At 40.7% G+C, this 24,020-nt stretch overlaps 1 protein-coding gene across 3 annotated transcripts in view; it reads right to left on the bottom strand.

The window, feature by feature from the left end:
• TMCO6 (transmembrane and coiled-coil domains 6) overlaps positions 1–24,020 on the bottom strand; it is a 518,761-nt gene that overhangs the window by 210,452 nt on the left and 284,289 nt on the right. For all 3 annotated transcript variants that reach the window (XM_044069021.1, XM_044069020.1, XM_044069022.1), the window contains exon 7: positions 1–55. This exon is cut by the window's left edge and continues 62 nt beyond it. In XM_044069021.1, the coding sequence (XP_043924956.1) occupies positions 1–55 (55 nt within the window). The remainder of the gene's footprint in view (positions 56–24,020) is intronic.

The raw sequence follows: 24,020 nt of genomic DNA, 5'->3' as shown, positions 1-24,020 counted from the left end.
ATAACATTGTAGAAGCTGAAGGAGGTGTTGATCAAGACCCATGTCCAGAAATGCACTGGGAAAAAAAAAACAGACGGTATTATAAACTGGTCTGGTTATACCACCATTCATGAGCTATGCACAATACTAAAATATTCTTACTCCACAATAGTGTCATTAATACTTAATTTGCATCTAACATACATTTAAGAGAGGGGGAGAAACAATTTCTCTATTCTGCATATTTCATTCTTATAGGCTTTGAAGGTAACAAAACTGTATGAAAATTACAAATGCATTTAATGCACTAAAGAAAAACACTCCTTTATAATCAATTTAGATATTTACATTTCAAAATTTATACCCATTTTTGATACATTTATTCGTTATGTACTCTACTACAGGTGTATATATCACATACATGCTGGTGCTGAGAAAATCCAAATGCTACACATTTATGGGAATGGGCTTAATGGTCTCGCTGATTCTACCTGGCCTATTTTTCTTGCCTTCAGAATTTTAATCTTATACCTTTAGAGCATGCCATTCTGTTTTCCGATCTGTGCCTTATGATACATCTGTGGCAATAATGTACCTATGTCATTATTAAATAGACAAACCAGCGTACATAATTCATTTTATACAATATGTTCGAACATCACTTACCCAGAACAGCAAGGGACATAATATGTGCATGTTATAAATAATCTAGGACACTTATGCCCATCTGAAAAGTTGACTGACCATAACAAAAAGGTAAAAAAAGCAAATGTATGAAGTGGTACAACATGGCTGCGGCCTTTTAAATAATATCATAACCACTGTTCTGTTCTCCAAAGGACAGATATGTTTCTCCAGTGCATAAGAAAACTGCAGATACACAGCCTCATGTGTCTGCATGTGTCCTACCCACAAGACCCAACACAGCATCCATGGGACCCGACAACATCCCAGGCTGCATTCTACACAAACTACAGAACAAACTGGCACCCCACCTAAGTACCATGTTCAATCATAGCCTCACCTCAGGCTTTGTGCCCACTGAATGGTGCACAGCGACAGTTATCCCACTCCATAAAGGGGGATCCACCACAGACCCCGGGAACTACCGCCCTATTAGCCTGATGAGCTTGGACTGCAAGGCCATGGAACGTATCATCATGGAACTTATAAAACAAAGACGTTGGTAATCTCCAAACTCTGGACCCCACCCAGTTCGGGTTTGTAAAAGGCAGATCATGTCTCCTAAACTTGATAGACTTCTTTGAAGCAGTCAGCAAAGCTGTAGATGAGGGTAAGGTGGTTCACACAGCCTATCTAGATCTCACCAAGGCTTTTGACACCATCCCACACTCTGAAATTATAGATAAACTCACTAAACTAGGTATGAACCTATGTCACAAGATGGATTGCCAACTGGCTCACTGACAGAGCCCACACTGTGAAGGTAGCAGACTCCACATCCGACTTCAGACCAGTGACAAGTGGAATACCACAGGGTTAAGTCCTGGGTCCTCTCCTGTTTTGTACCTACTTCTCAGAAGTACAGGCTAACACAGAAGGTCTTTGGCTAATGAAGTTCGCAGATGACTGCAAACTAGGAGCCATAATCGAAACTCCTAACGATGTGGACATCCTACAAAAGGGCCTGACTGAGACAGATGCCTGGTGTCAAAGCCATGGCCTCAAGCTCAATGCCAAAAAGTGCATTGTCATCCCTTTTGGTAAAAACTCTGTACCCATGAACTACCACATAGGTGGTAGTCTACTTAACACTGAAAGTGTGATAAGAGACCTTGGGACACAGGTGGACAGTAGTCTCTCCTTTGATAATCACATTGCCACAGTAGTCAGGAAATCCTTCTACATTGCACACCTCATCACAAAAGGTTTCTCATCCAGGAAAAAAAGAGGTAATTGTTCCCCTCTACTCATCACTCATTAGACCCATTATAGAGTACAATGCCCCTTGTAGTATGTACCTCACAAGACATCTACAACAACTGGAAAGACCGCAGAAATAGCTCACAAAGAGGATTACCGGCCTCAAACAGATGCCCTAAGCAGACCCTCTCAAAAAACTGCTGCTTTACTCCGTTGCATATCACCTACTCAGAGGTGATCTCTGCCTAACATACAAAGCTATGTCAAGCCCAGAGCTATTGGACATGCTCCACTTAAAGAAATCCCGATCCCTCCGAGCTACACGCCCTAGGTACCTAAACCTTGTCACCACAACAAACAGAACATGCTGGAGGGATAGATTCCTGTCCCAGAGACTTTCCATACTCTGGAACAAACTACCATCTATATCAAACAAAGCTCCTCATTAGCACTCTTCAAGAAAAATCTTGATGATTGGATGGGAAACAGGAAATCCACTCCAGGGATCACTTCTGTGGCTCTGCTCGACAGGGGCAAAGGAAAATAATTTTCTTGGGTGGCGAAAGCCAGGATACCTTTTTGGCTAGGCTTATATAGGCCCTAGGGGCAATAGCCTAGTACCCACCTATGGAAAACCTAACTATTCCTCTAAAATAAAATTTTAATTGAAGGTGACATCAGTTTAAACCAATGACACAAAGGATAACAAATCAAAAAGTAATATACTGTATTAATCCACTCCAAAGGAGTAAAAATCGCCAAAATGAAGATTACTATTATTAACAAAGATTTGCTAGGAGCTTGGACAATGACTTGTCATACTAGCAATTTCAGGGACTTGTAAAAAGTCTAATACAACAGTACTTGGATAATTAAAAAAAAAAAAAAATAATAATAATAATTATATTTATATATATATATATATATATATATATATATATTTTTTTTTTTTTAGAAGAGACAGATCAGAAACCAAAGTCAGACGTGTCTGCTTACAAAACTCTACCTCAAATATTTCTAAAAGATGCTTGCAAGTGCTGGTGGTCAACATTTGGACTAATATGCGAGGTTATAAAATTCTGTTGAACCAAGTGTACAGGTCAATGATGGTCATACAAAGCTACAAGCTTTTGTAGGATGTAGGCTTGTACAAGCCTACATCCTGCTGTCTTCTTTTTCCTTATTACTGGAAACATATTATTTTGCCTATATATCTGGCACAAAATAATGTATGAATTATTGTTTTCATTATCCTGAATGTCCACTGGGATAAGGACTATTTTCAATGGTGGCCCAGGAGGAGAACTTCACTGTAAGCAGGAATGGATCAAATACCTTTTATATGACACACAAGTTACAGGCAGTAAAGCAGTAAGTCTCTGCAGCACTGGGTTACTCTCATTCTCTGTAAAACTAAGTTTAAACTGTTTACATACTCTTTATGGTTGTGCAGTATTTTGTACAGAATCATTTCTGACAAATGGTTTAATTAAAAAATAATAATTTTTGGAAATTCTAGAACATCACAATTTAGGTCAGCAGATTCCTTTATATTTTTAACGAAGGTATTAAGTTATTAATTAAATTAATATAATTAATCCATTCACTTTTTCAAAGAATCAATATTACACATGCAATTTTGTTTGTTCTGTGAGGTATGGAAGATGGGATTGTTTTTACATTTTTTTTTATTTGGTTTTAAAACACAACATGAGATTTTGTGAAGGCAGGCAACTGATACTTCTTTGCAAAATACATTTTTATTAATATTAGCTTTCCATTAAAGAATAACAGGTAAATAAGAGAAACAAACACATGAACACATTACACTTATTTACACTATGTACAATAATAACACCAGTAATCGTTCCTTCTCCTTGAATAAGAATAAAAAACTGTCAAATTAATTAGCGCTATTACAAACAATAATGAAATGGTTACTTAAGGAAATGAATAACCTGATATTAATCCCCCAAAAATGTATTTGCATTTTGCATATATTAGTAATAATAAAACTAATCCAATGTAGAGTTATCAGTTTATATTAAAAAAAAGAGTGAGTCAGCGGATATGTTTAATACTGGAAGGCAGTATATTCTATGACTGTCCCTCCATGTTTCTGAATAGGGAGCTAAAACAGGCTGCACAGCTTATGAGACTGGCTGGTTTCTAAGTGTTCAGTTTAAAAAGATATGCCTCCTTTACTAAGGCGGCTAAAGTGGGAAACTTTCCACAGAGCTGAAAGTTTTATGAGATGCAACCTTCCTGATGTCAGAGGTCGGCCTGGAGTGTATATTTCTAAGAAGTGAGGAGGAAGGGTTGGTTCAGATTGCAGGGATGTTAAAGCAGGAAAAAGTTTGCACTCATTTAATGGCCAGTTTAGGGACGCAATAACATCCCTGCGATCAGCCATACGCATCAAGCATGCCAGTCTCACTGTTTTATTATATAAATGATCCAGCTTAACCATGAGCTGAAAGACAACATCAGTATGGGAAACACAACCAATGAACAAGCTAGAGAGTCTCACTGTTTTATTATATAAATGATCCAGTGTAACCATGAGCTCAAAGACAACATCAGTACGGGAAATACAACCAATGAACAAGCTAGAGAGTCTCACTGTTTTATTATATAAATGATCCAGCGTAACCATGAGCTCAAAGACAACATCAGTATGGGAAATACAACCAATGAACAAGCTAGAGAGTCTCACTGTTTTATTATATAAATGATCCAGCGTAACCATGAGCTCAAAGACAACATCAGTACGGGAAATACAACCAATGAACAAGCTAGAGAGTCTCACTGTTTTATTATATAAATGATCCAGCGTAACCATGAGCACAAAGACAACATCAGTACGGGAAATACAACCAATGAACAAGCTAGAGAGTCTCACTGTTTTATAAAATAAATGATCCAGCGTAACCATGAGCTCAAAGACAACATCAGTATGGGAAATACAACCAATGAACAAGCTAGAGTCTCTCACTGTTTTATTATATAAATGATCCAGCGTAACCATGAGCTCAAAGACAACATCAGTACGGGAAATACAACCAATGAACAAGCTGGAGAGTAGAAGTGAGCTTACAAGAATGGCTCTGGCCAGATAGATGGTCTCTATAAACAAATTACACCTGCTGACTGTCCGATTATTGCTTTGCCATGTCAGATTGGTGAATGTCTGTAAAATACTAAGAAAGCTATTTACTGCATCATTTAATGACGGTGGATTGTTTACATAAGAGACTGCCACTTAATGCTCAGAATTTTGGTCAATTCTTTTCAAGTTGCAGACTCAAATAAATCTATATGTTGAAGCATTTTTATTTTGCCTGTGTATTACAAAAGTGGTACAGTGGCCACTCTCTGAATCATCTACTTATCTCTCCCATGCTGGCGTTGGATAGGTACCCAATCGATTATGTCTTCACATCTCAGCTTTTTGACCACCCTTGTTGGAAAGTACATCAGGTGGGTTAGCCAGTGGCCTTGTACAGAGCTAGAGGAGTTGGTAGAGTTTACATCACTTAAGTAAACTCATCAAGGAAGAAGGCATTGTAAAGGATTACCCCCAAGTACATAATTCTAGAATTATAAGGTTCATCTTTGCTGCTGTTTGCCTTAACAGAGAGGAGCATGACGTATCTGCAGCACTAGTAGTGTCTGCTACAAAATCAGGTTGAATTAACTTGTTTTCATTTAGCAGAAGATACGAATTATGTTGATAACTTTAAAGTAAGGAGAAACCTGCCTGGAGTTCCCATCAAACATATAAATGGCTAATATCTAAACAAAATATGTTCATATCACTGGCACAATGGATGAAGGTGTGATATCCAAAGCTGTTTGGTAAAGAACTGCCGTAAAGGTGAAAAAGAATGGCCCTCAGTACTGAGAAAACTTGTACGTCATTTTTATATTCCAATGAGTTTTTTTTTCTTTTTTTAATACAAGAGTTGACAGCACGTGTCAGTTCTGACTGAATGACAGTGTTAAACGTTTTAGACCATTCTAAAAATAATCTGACACTATCAGACCCTCATTCAGTAATTCCCTAATGTATATGGACATGGTTAGTACAGCGGTGTTGACCCAGTAGCCTTTTCTAAAGCTACACTGGGCATAGCTTAAGCTGTTCTGGTCTTCCAAGTACTTTGTCAGTTGCTGGTGGACAACACTTTGCAGGACTCAGATATAAATCTGAGGAATAGCCGGTGGCCTTTCACTGTTCAGCTTAATAGAGTCATCTCCTTTATGAAGATGATTTTGAGACTCTACTCAGAGTTTGAAAATCAATCCTTCTCAGGTACTTATTTTAATTAAGAATATCAGAGACAGATGGATTATGACTGTTAGATATGTTTAGAAATGTATAAATGCACGTGCACATCTATTTGCTAGTCAGATGCATATAATATAATCAGTTAGATGCTTGTATTTCCGTTTGCTACATATATTAAAGGGTTAAACTGTTCTTAGCTGAAAGCAAGGAAAAAAATCAAATAAAGTGGCATTCATGCATGTAATGTAACATGAAGTCTGGTACAGCTTGAGAATGTTCAGTGTCTGGAACATGCTTCAAGGAATACAGATAAAAATCCAGGTATGAGGAAAGAACGGTTACTTAATTCACCTTGAAACAATAACACAAAGGAGCATTATTAACAGACTGCATGATATCAAGTGCTGGGGTATCCAAAGACAGTTTTTACACAGACTAGAAAAGACTCCCTAAATACCAAACAAATGACTTTGAGAGTTCCCAAAAGACTGCTTTCAAAAGAATGTATATATGTGAGATGTAATCTGATTTTTGGGAGATCTGTTAGAGCCGTTTCATGGAGAACATCATTTCTACTGTATTGAAAAGAAACCTGAAGACATTAAACCTTGCAAGCTAAACAGTAATGTACGTCTCGTCTGTTATATAGACAGTTATTTCAACAGTTATTGTACACAGTTTAAAAGGTTGTTAATCTGCAAAGTTTATGTGCAGTCATCACACTTTAGGTTTCTACATGGCACGCAGCATTCAGCACAGACATCTGCATTTAAGCTGTCATTCTGCACATCTAAATATCTACAATTAATTTATCAATGAGTGGGAGGCAATTTTTACGAATTTTAGTGTTAGGCTTCCTCAGCCTACTAGGTCATGACAGCCTTTCATCATGTCAAGATTTTTCCTTAACTTGCACATATAGTAGCTTCATTCATTTTAAAGTGGTTAAAGGTCTTTCTCATCTACATTTTGGAGATCTAAGCTGTTATATATGGGACAATTTTTTTTTAAGTAGTTCCTGTACACCTTTGCCATATCTTTATCAGCGGCACTAGAGGAAGGGGATGGTGGAGGAACAACCTGATGAGGAAACTTGTTTACACTATTCCAAAGTATTTTTGAAGATCTGGATTTTTTTCCCTAACAAAATATCCATTTTTATGTTTTTAGAGCCTTCTTCCAAGCAATCCAGAGCTACCTATATAGGCAGTATATGGACTGAGTTTAGTCTGATGATGGTTGGCTCAAGTTTTGCCTCATTTTACCGTAAGTGCTTTCAGTTTGTCAAACATTTATGACTAGGATAACTGCTGATTATATCTGCAAAATTCTACGAAAGCTGTATACTGCATCATTTAATGAAGGTGAATTGTTTACGTAAGAGACTGCCATTTAATGCTGTCAAATTTTTGGTCATATTTTTTCAAGCTGCAGACCCAAATAAATCTATATGCTGAAGCATTTTTATTTTGCCTGTGTATTACAAAAGTGGAACAGTGGCCGGTCTCTGACTCATCTGTTTATCTCTCCCATGCTGATAGACAGGTACCCAATCGAATACATCTTCCCATCTCAGCTTTTTGACCACCCTTGTTGGAAAGTACATCAGGTAGGTTAGCCCGTGGACTTGTACAGAGCTAGAGGAGTTGGTAGAGTTTACATCACCTAAGTAAACTATTTCTGAATTTGCATTTTCCACCAACCAGGGCAGTGTTTCTTTAAGAATGCTGTGGAAATGTCTCATGTTGCTCGAGTTTGTTGCATATACTTTGCGAATTCAGATGACTGCTCTACAGATCTTTGTTGCTTGGCTTATGGAGATTCCTTAGTGGAATAAAACATGTTAGGACATGGTACAGTTCTAAAGTAGTTATGTAAAATCTTACCATAATGGTAGATGCCCTTCTCTTTACTGTTGCAGTACTCATTACAATAGGGATCCCTTAGCATGGGTAGCCCGAAGTCCGGCCAGTATACCAAAGCCTTTAAGTTGCTTTAAGGTACTCTGTACATCACTCGTATGCTCCTCACTTAATGTAGGGCATAAAGAAGACATATGGACTTACCATCCTCAGAAATGAGAGCCCCAGTAGGAACGCCAGTCCAAGGAGAAAGGGGGTAATCAGTACATCCAAAAGAGAAAGAGACCAAGGAGTAGACGGAGGGAGTGAATATTGCAACAGTAAAGAGAAGGATATCTACTGTTACGGTATGATTTTACACAACTGTACTATGTTCTTCCACTTCACTGTTGCAGTATTCATTACAGTAGGGAGACAGCCAATGCTCAGGAAGAACAGAGAGAGGAGGAAGGACCAGCAGAGCTCTCTAGGAAGCCATGAAGGATGGCCCTAGCAAAACCAGCTCTAGCTCTGGAGATTCCATTCAACTTGTAGTGCTTGGTAAAAGTATGCACAAAAGTCCAGATAGCTGCCTCAAGAATAGAGTTGGTATCCAAACCCCTGAAAAAGCAGCAAAAGCCACAGTTCGAGTAGAATGAGCCTCGACAGAAGAAGGAAGACTCTTACCATGAAAGGAATAAAAATAAATGGCTTTAAAAATCCAAGGAGAAATGGTCTGCTTGGACACAGCCAATCCTAAGGACCTAGGATGAAAAGAAACAAAAAGCTGATCAGATTTCCTAAAAGTCTTAGTATTATCTAAATAAAATCTGCGCATCCAGTGTGTGCAGCACCTTTTCACTGGCAGATTGCAAAGAAGGGGAAAAAAAGTCTGTAAATGAATAGACTGATTAAGGGACAATTCATTCACCACCTTGGGGCATAAAAGAAGGATTAGTACGCAAGGACACCCTGTCCTGATGAAACACTAAAAAAGGAGGACAAGCCACAAGGACGTGTAGCTGAGACACCCATCTGGCAGAAGTAAGGGCTAACAAAAGTACAGTCTTTCAAGAGCAATGTTGCAAGGAAGCTGAAGCTGGAGGCTCAGAAAGAGCCTGGGTCATTTTTTCTAAAGCAAAATTAAAAATCTCAGGGAGGAGGAACAGGCTTCCTGGGAGGTCTAATATGAAAAGACACTTTAAGGAATTATTTAGCTTCAAATATAGAAGCTAAAGGAGCTGATAAAGGCAGACAAGAAGAAATAGTTGATAAGTGGGCTGTAACAGAAAGAATAAGCTAATCCACCATTGAGCAATTCATAAAGATAAGAGAGAACCAAAGGAACATTCACAGAAAGTGGATCCAGGTTAAGAGAATGACACTCAACAGAAAACTTCTTCCATTTGTATAAATAGGATTTCCTGATAGTGGATTTCCGGACCTCCTGCAGGACCCTAAGCACATCCTCAGAAAAAAAGGTGTCTGTGTGGAATCAAAATCCAATCACACACAGTGTCAGTTGAAGAGTGAACAAGTGGAGATGGATGAGAGATCCCTTGTCTTGTGTGAGTAGGTCCATCCTGTGAGGTAACTTGCGATGACTGCCCTTGGCTAAATGCAGAAGAAAAGGGAACCGATGCTGTCTTGGCCAAAAGGAAGTCACCAACAAGATTTTGGGAACATCCTGTTGAATTTTGAACAGGACTTTTGGGATGAGAGGAAAGGCATAAAGAAACACCCCTTCCAAGAAAAAGATAAGGCGTCCACCTTCTACACTAGAGGACCTGGGACTCTGGCACAAAATAGAGGAAGATGTCTGCTCGGGGAGGGGGGGGGGGCAAAAAGATCCATTTCAGGAATACCTTACAGATGGACAATGTTCAGAAACCCATCCCTGTGAAGCATCCATTTGTAGGATTGAGTTACAGACCTGCCCAGAGAATCTACCACAATGTTTTGACCTGAGGGAATGTAAACTGCCTGAATAATCACTTGATACTGGATAGCAAGTTCCCACACCAGGAGTGCCAACCATCAAAGAAGATAAGACCTTGCCCCCCATTTGTTTACATACCACATCACTGTGGTATTGTCTGTAAACACCTTGATAGGTCTTGGGGAGAAAATAGTATGAGAAGCCTGAAGAGCCAGCAGACGAGTTCTCATCTCTTTGACACTGATGTGTTTTTTTCTGTTGATGAGGCGACCATACTCTCTGCACCTTTAAGGAGCCAAATGCTGCTCCCCATCCCATGCCTAAAGCATCTATGAATAGCTCTTGAAAGGGAAGAGGTGGATGAAAAGAGAGCCCTAGACAGAGTCAACTGCTGGGTCCACCACTAAAGTTACTTTATGAGACAAAGTAGAAGAGGAACTACAAATTCAAGAGAATGAGCATGATGAAGGCAAAATGACTTCAGAAACCACTGAAACTTTCTCATGTGGAGTTTGGCCAAAGGGAGCATAGGAATGGTGAATGCGATCCTGAGAAGGAGGCAGAAAGGACTTTTTGAAATGTATACTGACCCCAGGCTTTGCAGAAGGGAAATTGGCAAAATGGAGATTTTGTAATATGGTCTCTGGAGAAGGTGCTGAAACAGGTCGTCGTCCAAGCAGGGAAAGACTTGGATCTCCTGTAACCTGCAAAAAGCAATCACAGTAGCGAGGCATTTGGTAAATACCACTGGGGCAGCAGAAAGGCCAAAGGGCAAAGCAGAGAACTGAAAATGCCAGGAAGCAACTGAAAAATTTAAAAGTTTTCTGAAAGGGGGAAGAATCGGTATATGGAGTAAGCATCCTTCAGGTCCAAAGACACCATATAAGCCCGAGGAAGCAAAAGAGGGAACATAGTCTGAAGGGACAACATTCAAAAAGAGGGAACCTTCAGAAAAGTGTTATGATGAGAAAGATCTAGAATTGGACTCCAAGTACCCCCTTTCCTGGGCACTAGAAACATTCTGGAGTAAACCCTCCTACCCTTCTGGGACACTGAAATCTCTTGAATAGTACCCTGAGTCAAGAGATCTTGAAGCATCCCTGGAAAGGACAACAGCTGTTCCTGAGGGGGCTGAGAAATTTCCCTAAAAGGGAGACGAGATTTGCAGACCATGAAATATCCCTGGTGAACAATGGACAGTACCCAGGAGTCCTGAGTAATCTTTAATCAAACAGGAAAAGAGAGAGGGAAAGGCAAAGAGACAGAGGAAAGTGCTGGGAAGAATAGGATAGTCAGACAGCAGCTGGTTTATCAGGAAAACAAGACTTCTGGGGCACAGTAGCCTTAGCAGGAGGAGCCCGTTCCCACCTTTTTTTACCTTTAGGGGGTGGGTGAAATTGCCTACGAACAAAGGCTGGCTTATTGGGGTAATTTCTCTGGAAAATAAAGTCCCTTATGTCAAATAGAGATAGAACATGGAAAGCCTGGATCAAAACAAGGGAATTACCTCTTCTTCATAACTACAGACAACTCAGAAACCTCACAGAAACAAATCCTTACTGACAAAACTGCTTCTATAACTCAGCCCAACTCTACAGCAACTCCACCCCCAGAAAATTCTTTCCTCTGGCCACCCCTCCAACCCTCTCCTTACCCAAATACATCCCCTCTTGAAATTGCTACACTCCTAAATAAGCACTTTATAGACACCATTCAAACTCTCATTCCTTCCAAATGCAACACTTATTTTCCAACCACCCCCCCCCCAACCCTCCTAACAAACATCTACTCTCTTTAAAACCAGTTTCCACATCCTACATCAAATCTCTTCTTCTCGTGCATGAATCGTGCCATCCCTAATAGAACCAAGACGGTCTCCTCCAAAAAAAGGAAGCCAATCTGGTGGTCCCTTGCCATAAACAAACTTTACAACAAAAGAAAGAAACTGTTGCAGAAAAGAGGAAAATTCCAGGATGCAAAAAACTCCCTTACCAGCATCAGTAAGAAGCTGAGATCCCTCATAAAATCCTACAAATCTAGTTACGAAAATAAAATTGCCAAAGATTCCAAAGACAACCACAAGGCATTCTATAGCTATGTCAAGAATCTAAATGGCAATGCTCAGATCTGCTCTGAGCTACAACAGAATAGCATTAAATATACTGATCCCAAGAATATTACCAATATCCTGGCAGATCGATTCATTGCAAACTTCTCCCCCCTCTCACCCCCTAAAGGGCCCATCTCAATACCGAAAGCTTGCCAAATTCTGATAATAACGGCCACACAGTAAAAAAATGCACTCTCCAAAGCTAAGAATACAGCATCCATAGGAACAGACGACATCCCAGGCTGTGTACTACAAGAACTACAAAATGAACTGGCACCTCACCTAAGTGTCATGTTTAATCATAGCCTCACCTCAGGCTTTGTGCCCACTGAGTGGTGCACAGCTACAGTTATCCCACTCCACAAGGGGGGATCCACCTTGGATCCCAGGAACTACTGCCCCATCAGTCTGACGAGTCTGATCTGCAGGGCCATGGAACGTATTATCATGGAACTTATAAACAAAGACAATGGCAACCTTCAAACACCGGACCCCATGCAGTTTGGGCTCATGAAGGGCCGATCTTGTCTTCTGAACCTGACTGACTTCCTCGAATCAGTCTGCAGAGCCGTGGACAAGGGTAAGGTGGCCCACACAGCCTATCTGGACCTCGCCAAGGCCTTCGACACCATCCTCCACTCTGGAATCATAGATAAACTTACTAAGCTGGGCATTAATCCCTACGTCACTCGATGGGTTGCCAACTGACTTACTGACAGAACCCATACTGTAAAAGTAGCCGACTCCAAATCCAGCTCCAGACAAGTGACAAGTGGAGTACCTCAGGGTTCAATTCTGGGACCGCTCTTGTTTGGCATCTACTTCTCTAAAGTACAGGCCAACACTAAGGGACTCTGGCTAACAAAGTTCGCAGATGACTGCAAACTGGGAGCTATTATTGAATCTCCAAATGATGTGGATATTCTACAAAAGGGCCTTACAGAAACAGATGCTTGGTGCCAGAGCCTTGGGCTCAAGCTCAATGCCAAGAAATGTATAGTTATCCCCTTTGGGAAAAAACATGTACCCGTGAATTACCACATAGGTGGCAGTACACTAAACACCGAAAGTGTGATACAAGACTTAGGGACACAGGTGGACAGTGGTCTCACCTTCGATAACCACATTGCCACAACAGTCAGGAAATCCTTCTATGTGGCACACCTCATCACTAAGGGCTTTTCATCCAGAAAAAAGGAGGTCATTGTCCCACTGTACTCATCCCTCATTAGACCCATTATAGAATACAACATCCCATTTGGTATGCACCTCTCAAGACATCTGCAACAACTGGAAAGGCCGAAGAAATACCTCACTAAAAGAATCACACGCCTAAAGCAGATGCCCTATGCTGACCGTCTAAAAACTCCACCTATGATCTGTCGCATATTGTCTACTCAGAGGCAATCTCTGCTTAACATACAAGGCCATGTCATCCCAGAGCTGTTTGACATGCTACACTTAAAGAAATCCCAATCCTTCAGAGAGACAAGCTCCAAGGATCTAAACCTTGTCATCACAATGAACAAAACATGCTGGAGGGATAGGTTCCTGACCCAGAGACTCCCCAGACTCTGGAATAGATTGTCCACACATGTCAAGCAGAGCACCTCTTTGGCCCTCTTCAAAAGGAACCGTGATGATTGGATGGGAGATAGGAAATTCACCCCGGGGATCATGTCAGTTGCCCTGCTAGACAGGGGTCCTGGGAAGTAAATACTGTGGGAAGAAATAGCCAGAGAATTGTTATGGCTAGGTTTGTATAGGCTCTAGGGCCGATAGCCTAGTACCCAACCTACAAAGCTCAAACCATGCTCCCCTTCAACTGATAATACCCCCCCCCCACCTTCCTCAAACTGGCTGCTGACTCCATTGCCTATCCAGTATCTTTACCTATCAATAGATCAATACTGGAATCTATTGTCCCTATCCTATGGAAATCCTTCTACACAATTCCCCTACATAAAGTTGGCAACTCTACAGACCCATGTAATTATCGACCCATAGCTATCCTATCCCCCCTTTCTAAAATCCTCGAAAAATGCATACACACACACAAATACTCAAGTACCTCCTACAGTTTAATCTTCTTACTCCCACCCAGCATGGTTTCCACCCCAATCACAGTGCTACTGCCCTATTATCCTTCACTCATACCAATGCCGTGGCCCTTGACAATAACAAACATATCTTGTCTCTTCCTAGACCTCTCCAAAGCCTTTGAACCTGTCTCCCATCCCTTACTGCTTTCTAAACTTGCTAACTTTAACATATTCCCTTCCCCTCTTGCCTGGTTCTCTAGTTACTTATCCTGCAGAAAGCAATCTGTTAAATGACTTTCCTCTTCTTCTCCATTCATATCTGTCCCATCCCGGGTCCCCTGCTTTTCACTGTATTTACTAATGATCTCTATACTTCTTGCAAAAATTCCTCTGTCATCCAATATGCAGACGACTCTACCCTTATCTTCATATCTGAACTCCATACTCTCACCCAAAATGTCTTCCTTTCCACAGAGCAATGGCTGTCCAGTCTACTCATACTTAACCCCAAAAAGACCAAACTATTACTATTCCTTCCCCGATCTCTCTACCACCATAAAACTACCTTTAGTGTCGCCTCCTCGAATAACACTATTGTCAAACCAGAACCTCACTCTAAACTCCTGGGTGTCATCATAGATGATGAACTTAAAATTCAACTTACATATACTTCAACGTATAAAAAAAGACATCAGAAACCTGGTCTATTGTATCGCAATAAAAGAATTCCTAACTGCAAATGCCAGACTCTCCCTTGCACGAGCTCTTCTTCTCCCCTCCATTCTTTATGCTACCCCAGTGCTCACCAGTACTCAAACCACCACCCTAAACAAACCCCAACAAACACACCGCAAGATAGCCAGATTTATCACTAACTCCCCATACCACTCACATCACTGTTTTGCTCTAAATACTCTTCACTGGCTCAAACTCCCTCACCTATTACTTCTATCACAACTACAAATGCTACACTCCATTCTTTATAAACCTTCATCTTGTTCTGCTCTCTCTTCCCTGATTTCTATATATACCCCTACTCGAACCTTCCGTACCTCTCAACAATTTTTATTTATTTATTTATTTTATTTTACATTTGTTGACCGGGCTAGTCTAGCTGGATATATGTCCATTTTCAGTAGAGGCCCGGGAGAAAAGCTCCACTAGTTATTACAAGTTTAAACAGAAATAGACAATACAGGTTATAACAGATATTATGATGGCAGCAAACCAAAATAGGTAATAAAATATATATTTTTTTCACATGATGTGAATTACAGTAGTCAGACAATATATATGTGAAAAAATATATATACATAAATGTTATGTAAAGGGAAAGTTAACAAGGATACAGGGAAAAATTATGGAAAAAGAGAAGAAGAAGCAGAGTTAGTCTGGGTTAGTGCAGGAGCATAGCCAGTGTTTATTGAGATATATTTTCAGTTGCCTTTTAAAAATTGGGAGAGAGGTCAGAGATATGATATCAGAGGGTAGTTTGTAACATATTTTTCCAACAGAGTTGGAGAAGAGGCAGTCTCCTGCAGAGTTATTGGGTTTAGCAATATTAATCAGTAGTTTGTTTGAAGAGCGTAGATGTTTCAGTTTGTTATATGGTGTAATAAGGCTAGACAGTATTGGTGTTTTGGTGGGTTGGTATAGGATCTTGTGAGCTATTGTGAGCTGTTGAAGTTCAAGCTGGTTAGGAAGTTCAAGCCACCCTAGTTGTCTTAGATTCAGGCAGTGATGGGTTCTAAAAGGGAATCCTGTAGCAAATCTAGTAATATTGTGGTAAGATGTTGCTAGTTTCTTGAGGTTGCTATTGGAGAGATTACTGTATATGGGGGAAGCATAGAGAAGAGTAGAGACTAGGTGAGTTCTGGCTATGGTGGTTCTTGCTTCAGGTGTAAGGAAAGGTTTGATTCTGTATAGGGATCCTATTTTTTTATTCACTAATTTTATTGTATTGTTGATGTGAGAGTCAACGTTGAGATTGTTGTCTATTGTTATTCCTAATAATTTAGTAGTTGGGTCAGGAGAAATAAGAGTACCGTCAGTGGAAGTGAGAGTGAAGTTTAGTGGGGTTGACTTTCGGGTAGGTGAGAAGAGTAGCAGTTTGGTTTTCTTGGGGTTAAGGAGCAGGCAACGGTGTGAAAACCATTGTTCTACAGTGTTAAAAGCATTTTGGGTAAGAGACTGGAGTTCAGTTTGTGAGGTAGCTGTGCAGATTATAGTAGAATCATCTGCATATCGAATGCAGGTAGTGTTTGGGATAGCTGATTGCAGGTCATTAATAAAGATAAAAAATAGAAGTGGGCCTAAGATAGAGCCTTGTGGCACTCCTAAAGAGATAGGAAGGAGATCAGAGAGTGAATTTTTCCAGAGTACTGCCTACTGACTGTTTTCTAGGTAAGATGTAAACCAAGTTATGGAAGGAGGGTCAAGTGAGAGAAAATTCAGTATGTGAAGAAGAAGTTTGTGATTAACCATGTCGAAAGCTTTAGATAAGTCAATGAAGACTGCAGATGATAGATTATTTTTTTTGCGGTTATAGTTGATGGAGTTTGTGAAAGAGAGTAATGCAGTGGTGGTACTGTGGGAAGGTCTGAATCCATGTTGACAATTAGCAAGTAGGTTGTTGAGGAGAAGGTGGGTAAGTAATTGTTTATGGATACATTTTTCCATGATTTTAGCAATAAATGATAGTAGTGCTATGGGGCGAAAGTTAGAGAAGTCATTAGAGTTCCCCCCTTTGTGTAGTGGGATGATATGAGATATCTTCCAGATAGAAGGGAAAATTCCTTCATTTATAGATCTATTTATCAAAATAGACACGGGATAGGCAATGGCTTTAGCACGTATTTGCAGGAACTCTACATGAAGTTTGTCTGTGTAGGGGGTAGTAGGTTTTAGTTTTTGGAGCAGTGATGAGATAAAGGAGGTAGAAACTGGTTGTAAGTGAAGGGAGGGAGGTGGATTTGCAGTCGGTGAAAGTAGCTTAGAGGTGTCAGGAGATAGGTGACTAGCAAGAGTTTGGATAGTATTAGTGAAGAAAGAATTAAAGGCATTAGCTGTATGTGTGGGAGTCTCTGGGTTAGAGCCTTGAGGGTTGGGTGTGATAGATTGGCCTGGGGATAGAAGATTGTTAATGCTGGTCCAGAATTTTTTAGGTTCCTTGTTGGAGGCTTGTTGTAATTGAAGGTAATAGTTCTTTTTGTCAGACAGGATCGCTTTTTTTGTACTGTTTCTAAGTTCTCTGAAGTTTTGGTGGCTAGTTAGATTCTTAGTGGTACGCCATTTTGCCCAGGATTTGTTTCTGAGAATGATTTTTTGCCTTGTATTGTTGGTCAGCCAGGGTGCTGATTTAGCTTTGATTCTGACAGTGCGATTTGGGGCATGAAGGTCTAGGATGGATAAGAATGTGGAATTTAAGTATTCTACTGCTTCATTAAAAGGAAGATATTTTAGTGGAGACCAATTACATTGTTTTAGTTCTGTTTAAAAAGTTCAGAGTTGAATTGCTTTTTTGAACGGAATGTTCTTTTGGTGGTAGGAAAAATTAGGTTGGTTTTATGTCTAATAACATAAGTTAGTGAATGATCACTTAGATCGTCTGGAAGGGTACCTGATTGGTAGGTTTGTTGGGGAGTATTAGTAAGAATCCAGTCTAAGGTGGTCTCACTGTTACTGATTTTATTAGTTCTGGTAGGGCCATTAATAAGTTGTGTAAAGCCATATAGGTTTATATGGGAGGTGGGGGTTTGTACTATTACAGGAATTCCAATCAATGTTTATGTCGCCTAGGACTAATGTTTCTTGAGGGAGGTTAGTGAAGAGCCAACTTAGGATGCTTTCTAGAGTATTAATGTTATTTCCTGGAGGAAGATATACACAAATGACATTTATGGCTTTATTTGTGTTGACTTGAAGTTTGGAGCAAATTACTTCAGCACTATTTTCTAGGGGTAGGTTCAGATTTATAGTACTGATTTGTAGTTGTGCTTTATGGAGAATTGCTACTCCTCCTCCCTTTTTCACTGAGTGGTCAAGTCTAATGATATTATACCCGGGTGGGGTGATTTCATTGTCTTTAATGGTAGGTTTTAGCCATGTTTCAGGTAGGCATAAGATGTCATATTGGTGGACTTCGAGGAGGGCATGGACATGAGTAATTTTATTACAAATGCTACGTATATTGAGATGAGCTATGGAGAGTGAGTTGGTGGGTTTGGTAGGTGATAGAGAAGTAGCTTTCTCTGTTTTTTTGTTGCTTTTGGTATGGATATGGTGTGGGCCAGGGTTGGGATGAATGTCCCCATCCACTAGTGAATGGAGGAGTGTGAAATATTTAGGATGTAGAGGTTTACAAGTACAGTCAATTAATTTTCTAGATTTTGGCTTGTTTATCTTAAAGTGAGCTAGTCTGTGGTATTTGGCTAGTAGGTAATTGGGTTTAAAAGTGAGATTTAAGAAGGTTGAAGAGAAAGGTGATGTAGGTGTAAAGGTGTGTATGGAGGGAAAGGCAAGGGTAGAGTAAAGTGGTTGTTCATAGGAGGTTAGGAGATAAGTAGTTGCTAGAGGAGGTAGAAGTGATACACAGATGAGTAGGTGAAGTTGTGAGGGGATAAATGATGTATGCATTATAATGATTGAGGAGGTGAGAGAGAGGATGAGAGGTAGATTGTAAGAACAGATGAGGAGTAGTAGTAAGACTTTATGTGATAGAGGAGGTAAGTTAGTTAATTAGTGGGTATGATGTGATTTCAAAAAGGGTTGGGTGAGTTCATAAACATATTTGTCTGATTGGAGTGGATAGAGTGGGGGTGTGACTTCTACAGGTATAAATGTAGGAGTATTGGGGGCGGTTGGGAATTGGGGGCAGGGTAGGGGAGCGGAGTGAGCCCGAAGGGCGAACGGAGCGGGTAGAGACAAGAGAGCAGAGCAGAGTGAGGAGGAAGACAATCAGTGAAGTATCAGAGTCCAGCAGGTAAGTCTGAAAGCGGGAGAATGTAGACGCAAGTTCAGAGGTAAGTAGAAAGAAGGTCAGGATGTTAGAGGAGAGGAAACTTCTTAAGGATGCCTTGGTACAAAGGAGAGATGGTGTATAAGTGAGTCCGAGGATACTGGGAACAGAGTGAAGGAAAAACTAGGAACAGGGTCAAGAAGGTAGGGATTTAGAAATTCGGTAGGAAATACAATGATAAAGCTGTGATTAAGAAGGCTCCTAGTGGCCAGTCGCTATGTAGCAATGGAGAGATCCCCCATTAGATTTGGTAGTCTAATGGGAAGTAAGGATGAATCAGATAGTGTAGGAAGGGGGGTAAGAGGCAGTTTAGATTAAATATAAGAAAGGAGAGAGAAGCTGAGGAGAGGGTTTGGCTGCTGGCTAACCTGCCTGAGAGGCTTGTTTATCCTTGCAAAGTCTTAACATTCGTTTATTAACAGTTTATTTGGATCAGTGTCAATACATACTTTCCCTGCCCTGTTCTGGTAATATATATATATATATATATATATATATATATATATATATATATATATATGTATATATATATATATATATATATCTATATATATATATATATAGAGAGAGAGAGAGAGAGAAGGTAGTAAGGCAGAAAATACCAAAAATAGAAAGCAGGTATAGATGTTTCACAAACACAGTTGCAAGTATAATTACAGTAAACAACAATACTTTGTAGCGTTATTAAACCTCTATTACTCATTTAGTATCAGATACTGCTATAAATGCATGGCAATACATAACTTGAACAGTAAACCGAGTGCAGATAAAAGGAGCTATAATAATAACAAAAGAAGATAATCCCTTAGTTAACAAACAATGCTATTTCATGTATCAATAATAATTATTAGTTTCAATTATTCCTTATAAGTCACAATAGTATAGGGTTAATACAATGCAGGACTTAGAGAGGGTACGGATACTGTTTGATATTTCAGCTGTAAGAGAGCCGTTTGATACAGTCCTCTATGCACGTCGTTTAGACAGCTGAACACATCGCAAAGAAGTCCCTGTACCCAAGTTCATACAGCTAGGAAAGTAGAGGGCAATGTGATATGGAGCGAGGTACAAAATATAGAATAAATAAGTAGGTTCTGCACACGGGAAATTGATTAAATTCAGTTTCACTATGATTAGTAAGGAAAGAAGCGTTGATATCAGCAAGAGATGGGTATTTCTGATTAAGAAGTGGTGACTAATAATGGTTAAGGAGAGTTCCGCATATGAAATGGAGGGTTACAGTAGCAGGCTCAGGGGCCGTTTGATACAACCAGGCAAGCATCACATATCAATGAGTGGTTAGGTATGGAGAGTAAATGGCATCCTAATATGGGTAGCGGCACATTTTCCTGGATAGCACGCTGATTGAATTTGATCAGATTAAGGAATTCAGGAAGCTGTAAAGCTTTAATTCCAGCTCAACACTGAGTACAGCGACTGTTTGAATCTAAGCGACTATGTGCAGGATGCTACAGGCTATAATTATTGTGAAAATATAAACACTGTGGCAGTAGATATTATTTGTACAAAAGGTACTGATATAATCCTGTTACATAAAGCACTCGATAACAGGGCATCTAAGTAAGGGACAGACCTACAGTAATGGGAATGCAGGATGAGTTGCACGTGGACAACGCTATTGAGGTACAGAGTTTATGGAAAGGGCTCAGCCCGCTAAATGAGTGTAAACACGAGAAGCAGTTTATAAGGGAAGTAAAAAAAAACTTTTCTACAATCAGACAAGGCTCTACATACAGCCTACGCTTCACAACGAGTTATTGCCTTATTTGGGGGAAGGGAAGCTACCTTGCTTTCCTGCTTTACTAGTTTAGTCCAGTTTCAGAGTTGCTGATTCCTGGGCTTTGGTTGTAGTTTCTGTGTACTGTTTCCTTGCCTTATTTGGGGGAAGGGAAGCTACCTTGCTTACCAGTGGGAGTGGGAAGCATTGAGCTGCCTTTTGTCCAGTTTTGTGAGGTTTCAGCCAGTAACTAGTAGTTTATTGGTCGCTTTGGGCCAGTTTCTAGCTTTTTCCAGCCCCCTGGTATAAAACTTTCAGCTTGTACCTACTCAGCACAGACTCCACGTGGCCAGCAGAGTAATCCAGGCTGCAGAGAGCTGAATAAGCGACTTTTCTTGATACTAAGTATATTTTTGTTGCTTTCCACATCTGAATACCTAGCAACTGTATTTCGCCTGCCTTTCTGTTACATTGAAGCTGTTTTTACTGCATTTAACTTAATATTGCACTTGGAATCCTTGTTTGTTACTATTTGACTGTATTTGTAGCAAATTCTTCTGTGTAAGCTGTAGTAGCTGATTCATAGCATTTATAAGTGTTTGCTGTACCTGTTTCTGCCTGTTTTAGAAAAAAGAAAAAAAAGAAAAAATATCTCTTGTTTTTCCTGCTTTACTAGTTTAGTCCAGTTTCAGAGTTGCTGATTCCTGGGCTTTGGTTGTAGTTCCTGTGTACTGTTTCCTTGCCTTATTTGGGGAAGGGAAGCTACCTTGCTTTCCTGCTTTACTAGTTTAGTCCAGTTTCAGAGTTGCTGATTCCTGGGCTTTGGTTGTAGTTCCTGTGTACTGTTTCCTTGCCTTATTTGGGGAAGGAAGCTACCTTGCTTACCAGTGGGAGTGGGAAGCATTGAGCTGCCTTTTGTCCAGTTTTGTGAGGTTTCAGCCAGTAACTAGTAGTTTATTGGTCGCTTTTGGGCCAGTTTCTAGCTTTTCCAGCCCCTGGTATAAAACGCTAAACGCTGCTAGAGCGATTTAGCGAGCTGCCACTGTTGCACACTAGGGCAGTGCCGGTTAAGCAGGTTTAAACTATTCGGCTACCTAAAGTCCACTCTTCAAATTTTCCCTTAAAACTACCTTCCTCGAACTATACTACTGATCAAATCAGCGTATCCTATAACTAAAAGATCAACTCTACTTGACTCCAAGTAGACTATTCTCTATCTATTAAACCTAGCACTTGCTCCTACAGTACTTATTACCTTGATACGGCACTCTTGTCATAGATAGTACCCCAAAAGGCAACCCCCATTTCTCGGTCACCCACGCCCCGAATCTTTTTAAAGTTTTTCGTCTACCCTTCTAGCATGTCGAGGGATCAGTTGCTAGTGTCCTCTCCTGCTCAGCTGGTGAACCTGGGAATATTGAGGCAATGTTTCAATTGCCTCATGTACACAGACAACCCTTTCCTCCTCCCACAAAACACAAATACATGCGAGAGATGCAACTATACGGCCAAACTGGAGGCTGAGCTCTCTCAACATAGGACTGGCAAGACCAGTCAGGAGGAGAAGGTTACCACACACACTATAGACCCAGTCTCACATGGTACTATTACAACCTCAAATCATACACATAAACACACAAAGACATACTCGGAGGCTCTGATCAAAAATCTACCAAAACAGCAGAGGCCACCAAAGCAGACACCCAAACAACCACCACCTCAGAACACAACACCCGCAACACATAGACCTCACAGTCAGAGTGTCAAACAGTCACAGCCCTTAAGGCCAAACACAATGCCAGACACACTAGTCATTGGTGACTCCATAGTCAGACACACTGATGTCCCGCTCACCAGACTGAGTAAGGAGAAGGTCACAGTAAGCTGCCTGTCGGGCGCTAGAATCCGCCACATAACGCAAGCACTCAGGTCTCTCAACAGCAGGTACAAATATGACTCAGTCATTGTCCACGCTGGTGTAAACGACCTGAGACGCACCTCCTTGGACTACATGAAAAGAGACATTGAGGAGCTCTCTGATTATGTAGCCCAGGCAGGTATGACCCTGACCTTGAGCAGTATCCTACCTTCACCAAGAATGATGCCACAATACAGAGATAAGATGATCAGCTTTAACAATTGGCTTAAACACTGGTGTCATTCAAAGGGGATCCAGTATCTGTCTGCCTGGGATGACATGCTGGACAAGCCACGCTGTTTCAAGGGACGGCTTGCACCTGTCACCCTGGGATTCCGGATATTGGCAAAGGCTCTTGCCACCCCATAGTGCCTTTTTAGGCAAGGCTCAAATTCTAAACCTACCACCCTAGAACACAAAAAGGAAAAAACTAAGGGTAATGCTGCTCAATGCCAGAAGTCTAAATCTCAAAATGCACGCACTCGAGGCCCTTCTCAGTATGGAGAACATCGATGTCTGTGCTGTGACAGAAACCTGGTTCAAGGCTCCTGAGAGCACCCCAGCGCTATCAGGTTTTACCTCATATCATGCCCGCCCCAAAATCCGGACAATACCAAGAAAGGAGGGGGTATCCATATTCATCAAGGACACCCACACCTCAAGACTGGTGGCAACGCACGATGCATCGGAGACCATCCAGGTGCAATTAACCATAGGCAAGACTGCTCTGCAAATTGTAGCATGTTACAGGCCACCCTCACAAACTCAGGAAACTCACATGGCCTTCCTGAAAACACTAGAGGGATAAATGTATCACCAAACACCATCATACTAGGTGACTTCAATTACCCTAATATAGACTGGGAACACTACTCAAGCCCAAACACCCTAGCCCAAAAGTTCCTGGAATTCATAAACTCAAATGCCATGGAACAACTAGTCACCATCCCCACAAGAGGAGATAACATACTTGATCTCATCATCACGAACATGGGAGCACAATGTTCAACACCGGAAGTATACCCCTCACTGGTGAGATCAGATCACAAACTAATCTCGCTGGAGGTCCTCATCCCACCCCCACCTGAAATAAAAAAGACCACAGTAAAGAACTTCTCAAAAGCCGACTTCACACTTCTAAAGACTAGTGTGGTCTCATTTCAGGCCCCCGAGCCGGCGGAAAACAATACTCAAGCCGCTGAATCACTTACAAACGCCTTCTACCAGCACCTGCAGGACTGCATGGATAAGGCAATCCCAA

This window comes from Protopterus annectens, chromosome 4.part0 (genome assembly GCF_019279795.1).
Source record: "Protopterus annectens isolate FY-2018-M chromosome 4.part0, PAN1.0, whole genome shotgun sequence".
NCBI lineage: Eukaryota > Metazoa > Chordata > Ceratodontiformes > Protopteridae > Protopterus > Protopterus annectens.
Note: the sequence above shows the minus strand (reverse complement) of the source record. Positions and strands in the feature narration are given on the sequence as shown.